The sequence below is a fragment of the Semicossyphus pulcher genome, unplaced genomic scaffold (assembly GCF_022749685.1).
Source record: "Semicossyphus pulcher isolate SPU_LCO1_2020_fin unplaced genomic scaffold, fSemPul1.0.p SCAF_15, whole genome shotgun sequence".
Lineage (NCBI taxonomy): Eukaryota > Metazoa > Chordata > Actinopteri > Labriformes > Labridae > Semicossyphus > Semicossyphus pulcher.
The window spans coordinates 5589208-5603766 of NW_027211659.1; the positions used below are offsets into that span (position 1 = coordinate 5589208).

Here is a 14559-nt window from a genome sequence, read left to right on the forward strand (position 1 = left end):
TTGGTGAAACACGTCCGCACTCACCAGAAGCCTTAACACTGATTTTTTTTTAGACATGTACCAGGTAAATACAGATTTCAATTACATTCTTATGTACGATTTTGTCTTGATTGACTATTTCTTGTTTTTAAATATATTTTAGATTTTTGTATGAACTTACTTATTTATTTCAGTCCATTAAAGTTTGTTGAGAATTCTTAGTTAGGCTAGTTTGAGATTTCTTACGTATTTCCGGTACGTATTTCATTCTGACAAATTGCGAATCGTGTATGCATCCGTTTGCAAATTATACTTGAATTATGGCGCCACTGTTTTGCATATATTAGCAAACTTTAAAAAGAAATTGATGTTTGTGCGAAGTTGTATGTTTCTTGTGCATTTATTTTGAAGGTCTTGGAGTCACTTTTCCGGTAAAAGCATGTTCACGTTTGTAACGCACAAGCCGTGCATCCGGGGCGGGGCCACAGACAGACAGACCACGCCCTACCCAGTACAGACCACCGAGTCGTTCATGTACCCTCAGAAACACAATATGCAATGTTCAAGAACAAATGTTAGACACAAAGAGCTTTAATTGTGAAAACCCAAAGTCAACCAACAATAAAATCAGCAATAATCAGTTTATAGAAATATTAAATAAGCTTTAAAACATAACTGTTATTGTTTATAGAGGTGATCATGGTAGTCAACAGGTAAAACAATGAATAAAGAGGTTTTAAAACACTTAATGTTGTTCTATTACTTTATTAATCATATTAAATATATACATGCCCATATTTTTGTCTTTATTTTACAGGTAGAAAGCAAACAGTACATTCTTTATTCACACAACTAAAACTTAAACTTAAAATAACTAGCTCTGAATCTTGTCATGTAAAATTGCTACTGCTATTCACAGTCGAATACATTTCACAATAAAGTGATTTGTAGTCATAATTATTATTTCTTCTCTTTTTCATCTGATGCTGAGGCTGCACTTCATACAATAGTCGATATACAGTAAACTAGGTTGATAACAAGTGAAGTAAACTGCTGTGTGGTTTCAAATCAGCTTTCTTAAGTTTTGCTGACTTTTTCCACTTATTCATTTGCTTTTCATGTAATAAAAAAGCTTGGCAATCATTTCCTTTGCTGTTACAGCAGAACTGAATGGGTTTGAGCGACATTAAACAGTAACCATATATTTAATGTTTGTTGCTATTTGGAAGGTCAGTGAACGCATCACTGGCTGCTCTGCAGGTCCTCTTTCAGTGCTCGAGTGTCGTCATCTGGTGGACACAGAGAACAACACCACCCTACTGACATAAAGGAATAACATCTTATGTACAAAATACAACATGGTTTTGGTCCACAGTGTCGTTCTTTCATTAGTGCATCAGGAGTCTTATAGGCGAGTTGTGCAGATGATCTCAGGTGCAGTGGTCGGCGCTTTCGCTGATTTCCCATCATCCTTTGTGGGAGGTATTGAAGCGCATGGCCACCTGAACCTGGAGGTCAGATGAGGAGAGCTGCATTATTCAGGCTGCACGTACACTTTTTAAAATCCTACAGTCAAGTCAACACTGTACTTTACTTTTTTTTAGATTATATACAGATTTTTAGTAATAGAAATGTGATGTCCTTTCATAGAACGTAAATGAGTTTGTAACGTGGATGTTTCTGCTTCTATTTTTCCAGCCTGCAATACCTAAAATGACCAAATAGCCCAGATAGGTCAGACAGGGTACACAGATTGAGTCTGTGTCTCAATATAAATATCTCAGTATTTTAATTGATTAATCTCTCTCTTTTTCACCACATATTCAGCAGTTGGTGAAAAGATTAAAACTTAAACTGGGTTTCTACTTCAGAATCCAAGCCTGCCTTTCTTTCGAGTCTAAAAAAAAGACTGGTCGCTGTCACTTTTATGTCTGTGCTAGACTATGGTGATGTTTTATACATGCATTCCTCTTCCCAAAGCTTACATGCTCTGGACACTGTGTATTATGGAGGACTGAGGTTCATCACTCATTTTAAAGCTTATCACTGTTGTATGCACGTGTTGGATGGTCTGCTTTGTCCAAACGTAGACTAAAACACTGGATTACTCTTATTTACAAGTCTATCCTAGGTATGCTTCCCTCGTACCTTCTAAACTACATCAGTCAGAAGACTGCAGGAGCTTACAGTCTTCGGTCCCAGGACCTGTTCTTACTGTCCGTCCCAAAGGTCAGAACTGAACTGGGGAAAAGGCGTTTAAGTTTGCTGCTCCTTTTACTTTGAAGAATTACAAAATGACCAGAAACTAATGGAACTGGTCTCACTGGATGCTTTTAAGGTGCTCTTGAATAACTTGAAGGCAGACACATCCGGCTGTAGATGTTCTGCTTGAGATATTTATGATTGTGGTTGTTTTAAACAAAGTTTGACTGGTTTCACTTGTAATTTCATGTTTTTTATTGTATTATAGTCACATATTCTGTGTTATGTTTGTATGTATGGCTGCTCTTTGTATGTCTGAAACTTTATTAATGTGCTGCTGCCTGTCGTGGCCAGGACACTCTTGAAAAAGAGATTTTTAATCTCAATCTTTCCTGGTTATATAATAAAATAAAAAATTGTTTTGCTCATATCATTCCAAAGATTCATTGTCTGATTTGACTATTTTTCCCTGTTTTATAAAATAAACGATAACCAATCAAATGCTCTTCAGGAAGGGAACGCTAAAGTTTGGTTTTAGGAATACTTTTTCGGTTTACTCACAATCTTGTTTTGTTTTCTTTTAAGAGAGAAATGACCATATTTGGTGAAGAGATTGGATACGCACTGCTACACTATTCTGGTTGCCTAGTTGCTGTATAGCACCTTGTCAATAACAGGTATCCTCCCCCAAAAGCATACCCTGCTTTAGCGTCTATTTTACACAAATGGTACCGTTCTTCTCAAAATGAACATAGTTTTGTAGTGACGACTTTAAGCTAGTGATTAAGACTTTAAACTTAAGACCTTTAAAGGTTTGTGATATAATAAAATCAAGTTAGAAGAACAATCGTTTTCTCAATGACATCTAAACAATCAAACTTCTTTTTGCAACCAGTGGAGTCGCCCCCTGCAGGCCATTAGAAAGAAGACCAACCAAGACCAAACTGACCGCTGTGTGTCCGCCATCTGCTGGATAGTGTCGGGCAACGGCTGCCTGAAGGTCTCAGGCAAGAAGAAGCAGAGCAGAACACTGAGCAGGGACAGAGCACCCACAAGGATCCACGGCAGGAACTGGTAGAACACAGCTGGACACGGAACCAGATCAATGAGTTCAAACTACTGCAGCTTTAAATTAATAAATAAAGACTTAAATGCATTACACTGAAGTTATTTTTTATTCTGACTATCCACAGTATAATAAATTACAGCTCTCACCCAGCTGCAGCAGGTACGGGGAAATAGAAGACCCGACTCTAGAGAACATGGCACAGGACGACATTGCCGTGTTCCTGATGACTGTGGGGAACAGCTCACCGGTGAACATGTACAAGACCCCGGTGCCGGCAAGAATGCCAAATTTGCCCAGCAGCACCAGGGTCAGCGTGATACTTGGAAAACCTGCAAGGAGGAAGAGAGTTGTCAGCATGTGTTCAGGGAAACAAAGCATTTCTGAAGCACTGAACCATTACTAATATAACTGAATGTTCTCTGAACCCCTCCCCCGCGCAGAGATTGTGATTGTTTAAACATAGTCGACATCAAAACAACTTAAAAAAAAACTTTTAGGTGAAGGTTTTATTCATAATACTGTCAGCAACATCAGGGTTTACTGGAACTACATGCTGGTCAAGAACAGTGCTTCATATTGACCTCTAGTAGCACTATTGAGCTGTTTTGGTCCCCATTATATTAAAGGGCCAGTTCGCCGATTTTCAACCTCAGTCCTATCATGCTATTATGGGGAGCTAATGCAATTATGGTAGGAAAAAAATGCAATTTGGCTCTGTGCCTTTGGAGGACGCGATCTGCTTCTCCAATGGGCCCTGGAAAACATCTAACAAACGACGTAAAACGTCTCATCTGGCGGAGGCCAGGGAGCTCGCTAAACTACACTTCCTCAGTCTAGAACGCTCGCCTCCGATTTTTTAGACGAGCCATCGGTATATTCTTGTCGTATTTCGGATTCGGTACCGCTCTGAGCCATTGCCTGCAGCAAAACAGTGGTATTTCACTCCAGCGCTTCTCGCTGGGCCGTTCCTTTCAGAGGAAGGGGGCGCAATGCACCCTGGGTGTTATAGGAATGTAGAATGCGCAAAACCACGAGCTGTTTGTACAACTTTCTCCACAGCTATGGCGCCAATTTCAAATATTATAGCTTCTATCGATTACAGAGAACACCAGCTTTGACTGACAGTGGCTTTTTCCAGGGGAGAATTGCTTCTTTAATCTTTTGCATGTTTAATAGGACGAATACTTCTGCACAGTATATGCTCACACATGCCTGCCAATAGTTTCACACTATTCTGCTGATCTGCAGGTGGCTGTAAAGCACCAGGATATGCAGCAATGCCACAAGAAAGGCTAGTTAACATGGATGTAAATAATGCTGGATTCCAGTAAAGCTCTGCAAATGTCAGACGTCAGTTGAGGACAACAGCTACTTTTTGTTTTTCTTACTTACTGTGCAGAGTGATCTGAATGAGGAGCAGAGCTAGCGACCCCATCAGGATGAATCCAACATATGACAGGCGGTGGGGAAGACTACGGGCTGCCAGGCAGCTGGCAAGGTACGCTGGAAGCTCAACAACCGACAACAGGAAGTAGTTCAGGAAGGGACTGCCATAGAGACTCGACAAGTTGAACGAGAGTCCAAAGTAGCTTACACTCACAGAAAACCTGCAAAGAACAAGAGAACAGGTCCGATTGGTGGTACTGCAGGCAAGTAAAGAGGGTTACCAAAATCATTAGCTGTCATTCTGTAAGGACAATATAATCTCAAATTCCTTTAACTTACCAGATGAGCCACAGCTTGAGTGTGATATGTCGAATGTTTGTCGTCCTCAGCAGGTCAAAGAAGCTAAGGGACTCTGCCACTTGGCTTTCTGCTTTTTCAACCTGTGGAGAGACAGAAACTACAGTACAATTGCCAATGTCATTCAGTGTTTGGATGATTCTGAGGTTCCAGTTTCTTACCTTGGCTGAGAGGAAGATCACCTGTGGAGCTTCCACTCGGTTCTCCAGAGCAGCTGACCTCAGCACAAGTTCTGCTTCCTGCAAACGGCCACGAGACACTAGCCAACGTGGAGACTCTGGAATCAGCCTGTTGGACAGACAGACAAATACAAAAATGTATCCTGTGATTTATTAGTCAGAAAAGCTTTATTGGATATTGGGGAAGGATTCTAGATAAGAGGTCTTTGTATGTCTTCCTGGACCCAAGGATCTAAGACCATTCCTCTAGGGTTCTGACAGGCCATTTCAGACCTGTGAAGACGTCTACTCTAAGGACTGTGCGCCTTCATGTCTTTGATCTAATTTATGTTTAATTATGTTTCAGCAAACATTGAGCCAGGTTGAATATTTTCACCACATGACCCTCAACGAGTGTAATAAGATGAAAGACAGGGTTTACTTGTTTGTGCAGTTCTTCTGTTTAAAGATACGTCTGTTAAGTTACTATCTATCGCCGAATGAGGTAACACAACGGTGATTGAGCCTATGGCCCACTGATGAAAGCCTTTGCATGTGCAGTATTACAGAATGGGTGTCTGTGGCGACAAATCACAAGCAGCGCCCAGTTAGTGACGCGTTTTCCATCAGCCAACAGTGGTTGGTCTGCCAGAGAGGGTAGGCAGAGCTAAGCGGCTGCTTGTGCGGTCTCTGCAAGTTTTGCGAGTAAACAGTAATCTACTATGGCTGAACAAACAAAGAAAAGATGGATGACTACAGATACAACTTCAAAAAGAAGTGAAAATCCAAAGAAAAAGAAACAAACTCGACGCTCAGATGAAGCAAACAGTCTAAAAAGGAAAGCGACCGTCAGCCAGGAAAATCAAGAGTTACAACCGGAGCCAACCGTGGACGTCACACATGCAGCACTGTCTGGATATCTGGGAAGTGTGCACCTGCAATTACCGTTTATCGCCGTAGGTGCCGCCAAAGAGAACGAAACTGAGATCCTCGAGCTTACGACCGTGTAATGTTTACTTCATGTGCTGTCTCAGTTTTTGCACTGTTTAACATTTGTTGTTTTCTCTCTGCTGTTTTTGGAGGACTGATATAATGTAATTTAGTCCTCAGGATTGCGTGATTAGGGGCGCTTCCCTAGCAACAGTCTGTTCTTCATAGCAACAGTCTGCTATGGAGAAATAACAGTCCTTGGAATGCCATAATTAACCAATCAGAATCAAGTATTTAACACAGCCTTGTCGTAAATCTTGATGTTGTACTGAGGTCCTCTTACCACCAGAAGGGCATACAAGCCAGGCCTGGCACGGTCATAATCAGCGACAAGTGTCTCCAGCTCCTGACCAGGTAGGCAGTGCCAGGCAGCAGCATCATACCACACACGTAGACAGAAGGCAAGCACAGGCAGGAGAAGAGCACTCTTGACGAACCAACGAGGATCTCTGAACCTGTACAGGAAATATTACAGTTAGTGCCTTGATAGACATTTTTATATTTCTGTTTTTGTTGCTTCACTTTTGGAAAGTTATCTTTTCCCAATCAGCGATACCAAACAGAAGATGGTAGTTAAAATGTGTCCTCGAGTTTGGACATGGTCTTACACACAAGAGCATGTAACGGGCAGAGTCCCCACTCACGGTGTTATTGAAATAAAAAAGAGAAAACATACCCAGTACAAAAACAGCGATGTAGCTGGCGATCTGACCGACACCCATCATGAAGAAGAGCACAGTGAAGACAGGCCAGGAAGGAGCGAAGGCCACAGCACTGCTGAAGATGCTGAGCATGGCAGTGGCACCGAAGAGCACAGGCTTCCTGCCAAACCTGAAGCACAAATACGACAGAGTTGTGCCATCTGCTACAGCAAAATGTAAGGTCCTCTATCAAGATATGACAGTCAAGGTTCAATCCAAGTTAACTGCAAACCATGACAGCTTCAATTTCTGAATGAGCAGGGTATGCAATGGTGAAGGTCAAAGCCTGACTCACTGCTACTACAAGGAAACTGTTCTACCTCTGCTAACTCAGTAGTATCACAGAAGGGAGGCTGAACGACAACTGAAACGTACCGGTCAGAGATCTGTCCAGACACTAAGCATCCGCTCAGTCCTCCCAGGAAGTAGGCAAGAGAGGTCAGAGGCTGCTTCCACTGGTCGCTGCACACCAGGTTAAACTGGAAGACATGGATGAAATGAGACAAAGAATTATTATCTCGAACATTATAGGATTGGAAAAGTCCTTCGACCTGATCTATCTGGGCTTTTTTCTGTTCCTGTACAAATTGTTTGAGTCTCGTGTGAGTCTCTGACTATGTTCCAGTCCACTTGAATCCAGCTCCATCGACCCAGCGATCTCAGATTCTGGTCCTTTTGTATCTGGGGAGGCTGTGGCTCAGTGGTAGAGTCTTTCACTCAGTCTACATGTTAAAGTGACCTTGTGAAAGACACTGAACCCCAAATTGCTCCCGGTGGCACAGCCATAAGTGTGTGAATGCGATGATCGATGGACAGTTGGGCACTTTACATAGCCTCTGCCATCAGTGTGTGAAAGGGTGAATGTGACATGTAGTGTAAAAGTGCTTTGAGTGGAGACTCAAGACTGGAAAAGCGCCATAAAAGTACAGTCCATTTACCATTGGACAGCATGTAACTCCTGAACAAGGTCATGCCGTGTCCAGGTTCTCAGGACCTGGTCCTTTGGTTTAAAGTCGAGCTGAAACAGCATTTCGAGAGTGTCTAGCTTCCGTATCGTGACGTATTTCCGAGTGAAACAGGACGTGCAGGCGGGACATATCATTAGAGGGATTTGATTTGACCTTTGAGTAGTGGACGTAGACAGACGTTCTCCACAGCGCAGTAGCTAGCTAACTGACCGAGCGTTCTTGGTGCTCTGCGGCTAAATGTTGCAGATTGATTGGTGGAAATTGTTTGGTGCTAACTTACGTAAGCACGCGGGAAATTTAGTTTTACCGGAAGAAAAAATGATCGGATATTGATATAAGAATACGAAGAAACGGATTTTCTGTATTTTTTTTGGCCTAAATTGTCAAATAGATGCACAATATTACCGGGGATGTGATCTAAAAGGATTAAAATTACATTTTTCATTTCACCCAGACTTTAAAGTCAATCCTCAGGGGCGCCCGTTTAGCTCAATTGGTAGAGCAGGCGCCCCATGTACAGAGGCTACAGTCGATCATTTGGTGCACGTCATCCCCCACCCTCTACTCCCCACATCTCCTGTCTCTCTTCAGCTGTCCTGTCTCTCCAGTGTTCAGTTTCTTCCTGTCCAGTCTGCCTCGGTTGTGCTCGGTTTTGGTGGGTCTGTGCGACGGCTTGTCTCTGGTCTGGTTTTTCTCTTCTGTGTGTTCATGTGTGGATGTCGATGCCTGTTTCTCAATGTGTGAGCGGCATATTTGTACCTTTATAACCACAGCCTAAGATGTTACTTTGTCAGGGTGTATTGCCATCAGGTTTACGAATGAAACTATAAGCCTGATTATCCTGAAACTTGGTGGAAAGGTAAACCAAGAGCCAAGGAAGAAACTATTACCCTTTCAGCTGGCACAGGTTTAGCTCGGCGGGTAAATTGGTGACCATGTACAGAGGTTATAGTCCTTGATGCAGTCCTTGGTTCAACTCCCACTCTCGGCAATCAGCCGCATGTCATTCCTCACTCTCTCTTCCCCACTCTCTGTCAATAAAGAATATTATTTTACTATATTTCCACTCGTACATATTTAATGCACAACCCCATTTTTGAAAATGTATCCAGATGTTCCATAAAGTTCACGTAGAAGTTGAAGCATTACACTTTAACGATGGATTACATAAGCAGGAGATCCTAACATTCGGTCATTCCAGTTTGTAATGGCAGCTCCCTGCAATCAATGATTGGTCGGTGGCCACTGTGGGGTCACAACCTCTCAATGTTTACAGGCGGAAACTGCTCTGACTAGATTAGCTTTGTAAACAGCAGCATACAGTATGAGGAGGAGCGGTCAATAATGGAAACAGTTAAGAGTTAAAGATGACATTTGGATTAAACACAAGAGACTTGTGCCCGAATGATAAGGATAAGCGCTCAGTGAAGAAACCCCTCCCCTTGTGCCCTCATCCAATACTTTTAATTAACCTACCACATGACCCTTAGGTCACTCCAACCCAAGCAGCATTGCTAACCTCAACAGACCCAGGCTCCGCCATGCGAGCTCCAGGTATGACAACACAGAAAAATAGAGAGCAAAGAAGAGTTTGTAGAGAGAGGTGTGTTAGAGAGACGACGGGGATGGCAGAGCCACTAGCAGAATCTCCGTACCTCACTGACTACAGTAGACTCGTAGTACTCAGTACTGTAGGTCCACCCATCTTTACAGCTCTCCTGCTTCAGGCTGGAGAGGAGGACCTCTGGACTTGATCCCAGTGCAGACAGGTTGTGGCCCAGGCCCAGGCTGGGTGTGTGTCCCAGTGCAGACAGGTTCTGCACCACTTCCAGCTCATACCGGCTGCAGCTGCTCCTCTCCAGCTGCCCGGCCACCTGCTGACAAGGAAACATTGTTACTAACAGTTGTTACATTACAACTTGTGACGCAACAACAGTCGGGGGGGATGCACCTGAAAAGACCACACTGGTTCAAACTAGACCAGTTCTAACCGGCATGAGGATCAGGTCAGAAGATAAATGATTCAGAACTTAGCTTATACAGTCAGCAACTTTGGTCAGTTGTGTTTTAAACTTACATACTTGCTTGCTTGCTTCTGATGTATAAAATAATCAGATTTTCTTATTTTAAATAAACTTAAGAGCAACATTAAAAGGATTCTTGCATGTGTATGTAAAACTAATGATAATAATCCACGTGCCACATAATCTAACAGAACAATACAACACTGAAAAACACCCTTCAGTTGCATAACAACTGATAATACTGTATTTCCACATTTACTGTTGGTAAAAGTTAAGTCAGCTAGCTTAATGTACACCACCACGGTTGAGAGAAAACTACTGAGAGAACATCGATAAATAATCTTTATGTCAAAAAACATTCAGCCCAACATACTGACAAGGTCAGGTGGTTTGATGGAGGGTTAAGAATGCAACACATTTACATGAAAGCTTAAGTGCTCACCCGCGAAGGCCACGATTCCCTTGAAAGAAGCAGCACCAGGGGTGGGCTGCATGTGTGCTTATAGAAACCTCCAGTATCCTATATGTATAAGACTTCATTAAGCTTGATTATATGGAGGTATGTATGAAAGGATGTGTGTGTATGAGGATAGTTAGTTATGATAAGGTATTAGATTAAGGTCAGGAACAAATAGTGAAGAACATGAAGACGACAGGATGAACCCACTTCTATGTCCGAATGAAGGTTCAGCTCTTTGTTTGTTATAAATTAAACTAACCCTTTTCTCTTTCCTTCTTTGTTGTGTTTCTGTTGTTTCGACCTTTACTTCTATAGAGAATAATGACAGTTACGTTCTGAAAAGCTGCTAAATACTTCATATAAAAACAGAAAGAAGCAGCGCCACACGCACGAGTGTGCACCGAGACAGAAACATCACAAGACAAGAAGATAAAACAAAACAAAAAGCCGAAAGATGCTAAAATACTCTGCAGAGCTTTGATGCAAAGTTGGGTGAATCTAAAAATAATAGCAGTGGTATAAAATAACTGTGACCAACTGATGAACGCCCTTGTATACGCAGTATTCTTTGGTTAATATTGCGTCAACATTGCTGGGAAAAATCACAAGTGGCGTCCATCAACCAACAGTGTTGTTTTACCAATGACGGTGGGGGAAGCGGTTTCCTCTGCCCTCTGCTGAGCTGTATCTAAATGGTTAATATGACTGAACAAACACGAACACAACAACAACAAAACTTTCAGTGCTAACCCAAAGAAAATGAAAGTAAATGGATGCTAAAAATGAAGACCAGCAGTTTAATCAGTCAGCAAAGATGCTGCTTATTGCAACAGATATCCATGTCTGACTGCTTCTTACCTGTACTGGGATGATGGCCTGGATCCAGTCCTGGCTCAGGTTGCTGTGGACGGGGATGTGGCAGTGGTGCGGGGGGCTCGCGAGCAGGAAAATGACGCACAGGAGGTTGTATCCACTTGGAATGGAGGTGAGGCAGAGCAGGATGAAGGCCCTGCGCTGGAACGCGCCCCACGTCCCCAAAAACGAGACGGACTCCTCGTAGTTCTGCATTTTACTGGACTCTGCTTAAACACTATTGTTCTCTGTATTTAATGTGTTTTACTTCACCTACTGTCAAAAACTGAATTTATGAAGTGCGATCACTGGATCAACTTCTACATAAGTGTCCTATAAAACACAAAGAACATCTAAAGTACAAATGCATTCAGAACTCCATTTAGAAATATAACTACTCTGCTTTAAGCTCCATTACTACCAGTGTATGGGGAATATTGTAACAGTAAGTACAAAACCTTCAGTCTATCGTCCCAACTGTACAGATTAGTATGTTGCAGCAGTGTCAGTCCCTCTCTGCAGGATCTCTCTGGGGCTTCACGCTTCCTTTATCCCAGAAAAGACAAAAGAACTCCCCCTCTCCTCCTCCCGCTTCTCCTCCTTCCCCCATCTCAACCTCCCCTTCTCAAAAGCCTGGGCTCAATTTGCAACTTCTTGTCGCAACTCCTCATGTTGGGGGGGGAAAAAACGACTTCCAATCAGTAATAGAGAGAGAGAGAGAGAGAGAGAGAGAGAGAGAGCAGAGTGGGAAGAAACATTTTGTCCATTTTACAAAGTACATGTGATGATTTTTGGGACTAAATGAAGGAAAAACTGCAGGAGAAAGACAAAGCTCGAAAGAGTTTATAAATAGGATGCTAAATATAGTTGTTCAAGGAGAATATCCCTTTTTAATTCAATAAAACGCTCTTTCATGCCTTTACCTCTTCCCTGTCAGTGTATCATCATTGAGACATTTGCCTGAGTATACCTAATTGATAAAAATATCACATGATCATTTATTGCTATCATCTGAAACATCTAAAAACTACATGTGAATGTTTCACACATAAAACCGGATTTTACAAACATGCAGGTGTGTGCATTCTGCCATTTTTTTCAGTCTGTATATAACATGATAATAAAGACTTTTATGCTTTTACAAATGTATGTTAAATACACTTATACACAGATATTAGTCATGAATCCACAGGTGAGATGACGACACATCAGCTAATAAATGATCATATTTTAACATCATTCTTACAGTTATATTTATGTTTGTTCCTTTTCAGAGGTCTGCGCACTCCGAGTATCCTCCTAGTTACTGATGTAAAGAATACCCAAGGAACTATATTTGATTCTCTGATGAACTCTGACCCTGTTATTCTCCATTACACACAGATTGAGATAATAACTAAGGTATGGATGTGGACGCTTTTTTGATCGTTAAAGCTGCTGTGTTGAACTTTCAGTTTGTGTTGATTTTGGCGCCCCCTGTGGACAAAGCCGTACCTCTTATCTCATTGCTGATTTTGTCCTGTACGTGCTTAAAAAAAATCTCATCCTGCTTTCTTTAACAGTCACATGTATCACACACTTTAAGTTTCTGCCCTGGAAAATGTAAACAAAGGCAGCGTGCAGGTAACCGCTTCGTCTGACACCTACCCCCCCACCAGCAGTTTCAGGCATTAAAAATAACTGTATAGAAATAATCAATCTTGTCACTGATGGTCTGGTTTGCTTTTGTAGCTCATATAAAGTCATCAGGATTAATTTCAGGCTCTTTCATAGCCAGTGAAAAACTCCTCACAGGAGCTTTAAGTGCCCAGAAAGATTATCTGTAGCACGGTTCAACATCTTTATTCTCTTAGGTGACTCAGGTCATTTGGAACAAACAAACTCAAATGATCCTGTTTCTGTTGGTCGAATCTATAACACTCACACAGTGTGGAATCAGCGCATGTCCTTCTGTTAGGTCCAACCGGATAGACTGCGGCCTGTCTGCTCAAAGACTGTGGGTGAAGTGAGTGAACTGATTAACTTGATTGATTACGCTGCAGCCACTGATTCGAATGTCTGGTGTAAAAAATGTTGGAACATTCGTTTTGTTGTTTGGTGAAATGTTCTGTTTATGAAACTGTTAAATCCAATCAAACAATGTTGGACAATAAAACACAACTTTTATATAAATAAAAACAATATTCTGTAATATAAACATTCTTTTTCATAGTTTTATCATTTTCTTATTAATTTTTCAATTGTATTGGGGGTTTTTTGGGTTTTTTTTTGACCTTTGGCTTTATTTATAGGACAGCTGAAGATAGACAGGAAATGAGAGAGTGGGGGATAACATGCACCAAATGATTGGCAGACCGGGAGTCAAACCTGCAATCAGTGCGATGGATTGTAGCCTCTGTACACGGGGCGCCTGCTCCACCAACTGAGCTAAACAGCGCCCCAATTGTATTGTATTTTAAACTGTTTGTAAAGCACTTTGTAACTTTGTTAAGAAAATTGTTATATAAATAAATATTATTATTATTATTCATAGGAAATTATGTAATTGTTTCAAAGCACTGTACATTTATTTTCTTAAATTAAATGTTAACATACTGATTATAGATGCTACAGTGGTGTTGACTTATTTAATTTGATGTATCTTATTAATTGTTATAATGTAATCTCTTTATTTTATCCAGATGAATTCATCACGTTGCATGTCAACGTCTCACAGACTCTGTAATTCGTGCGTCTGAGGCGGTGTCATGATTACATGTTCGTGATCGGCGGGAACAGGACGACACTGAACTGTACACGTCTCGTCACCTTTTAACAGGCCGGATCATTTATTGCCGCAGAGCAAGTCTTCAGTAAATGATCAAACCCAAAGTATCCAGTCCACTCCAGTTCTCTCTATGTCCCTTTGTCTGTCCTGTGACTTCACTGCACCAGCTCTTACCAGTTCTTTCTTCCTGTTCAGGTGAGCATGAAGCTGTATACAAAGAGTTTTGGTGGTAAGAATTTTATCTGATGTCTAATGTCCGACATCAGCAAGAACTGTGTGTGTGTTGATCTTATTAGAAACACAGTCAGTCTGAATTACTAGAAGAGGGAGGATAATGAGAGCAAGCAGTTTCCCAAAAAAGCTCATTGTTTAATCCTCTCAAGGTTTTATGTGCAACATGTTTTCAACGTGTCGCTGCACTTTAGTGAAAAAGCTACTCTGCTGATTATAAATAAGTCAGGAAGTTCCCTCTTTCTGTTGCAGAGGAAAAGGTCAGAAGGTTTAGTTTCTGTAGCATGTGTAATGTTTCTAAGCAGCTGTTGACTCTGCGCACTGTTGACGTTTATTTGGGTAAAACCAGCTTTACAGTAACAGTTTTTATCTGAGTCATGAGTCAACAGGTGCTTTCATGTTGATGAGGGTAAAG

The 14559-nt window shown here is 41.6% G+C and overlaps 1 protein-coding gene across 1 annotated transcript; it reads right to left on the reverse strand.

Annotated features, from left to right (window-relative positions):
- Positions 1 to 1384: 1384 nt before the first annotated feature.
- Positions 1385 to 11362, reverse strand: LOC138592373 (solute carrier family 22 member 4-like). The gene is made up of 11 exons (XM_069663163.1): positions 11153 to 11362; positions 9466 to 9684; positions 7218 to 7321; positions 6818 to 6972; positions 6425 to 6596; positions 5155 to 5281; positions 4976 to 5076; positions 4643 to 4857; positions 3397 to 3579; positions 3131 to 3266; positions 1385 to 1487 (listed from the first exon to the last, which is right to left on the reverse strand). The coding sequence occupies exons 1-11, from the start codon at positions 11360 to 11362 to the stop codon at positions 1385 to 1387; spliced, it is 1725 nt and encodes a 574-aa protein (XP_069519264.1).
- Positions 11363 to 14559: the final 3197 nt, after the last annotated feature.

Coding starts and splice junctions, on each gene's coding strand:
- LOC138592373 (XM_069663163.1), bottom strand. CDS start 11,362: ATGCAGAACTACGAGGAGTCCGTCTCGTTTTTGGGGACGTGGGGCGCG. Junction 9,685..11,152: donor AGGCCATCATCCCAGTACAG/GTAAGAAGCAGT, acceptor CCTTGTCAGCAG/GTGGCCGGGCAGCTGGAGAG. Junction 3,267..3,396: donor CCCGTACCTGCTGCAGCTGG/GTGAGAGCTGTA, acceptor TTCCGTGTCCAG/CTGTGTTCTACCAGTTCCTG.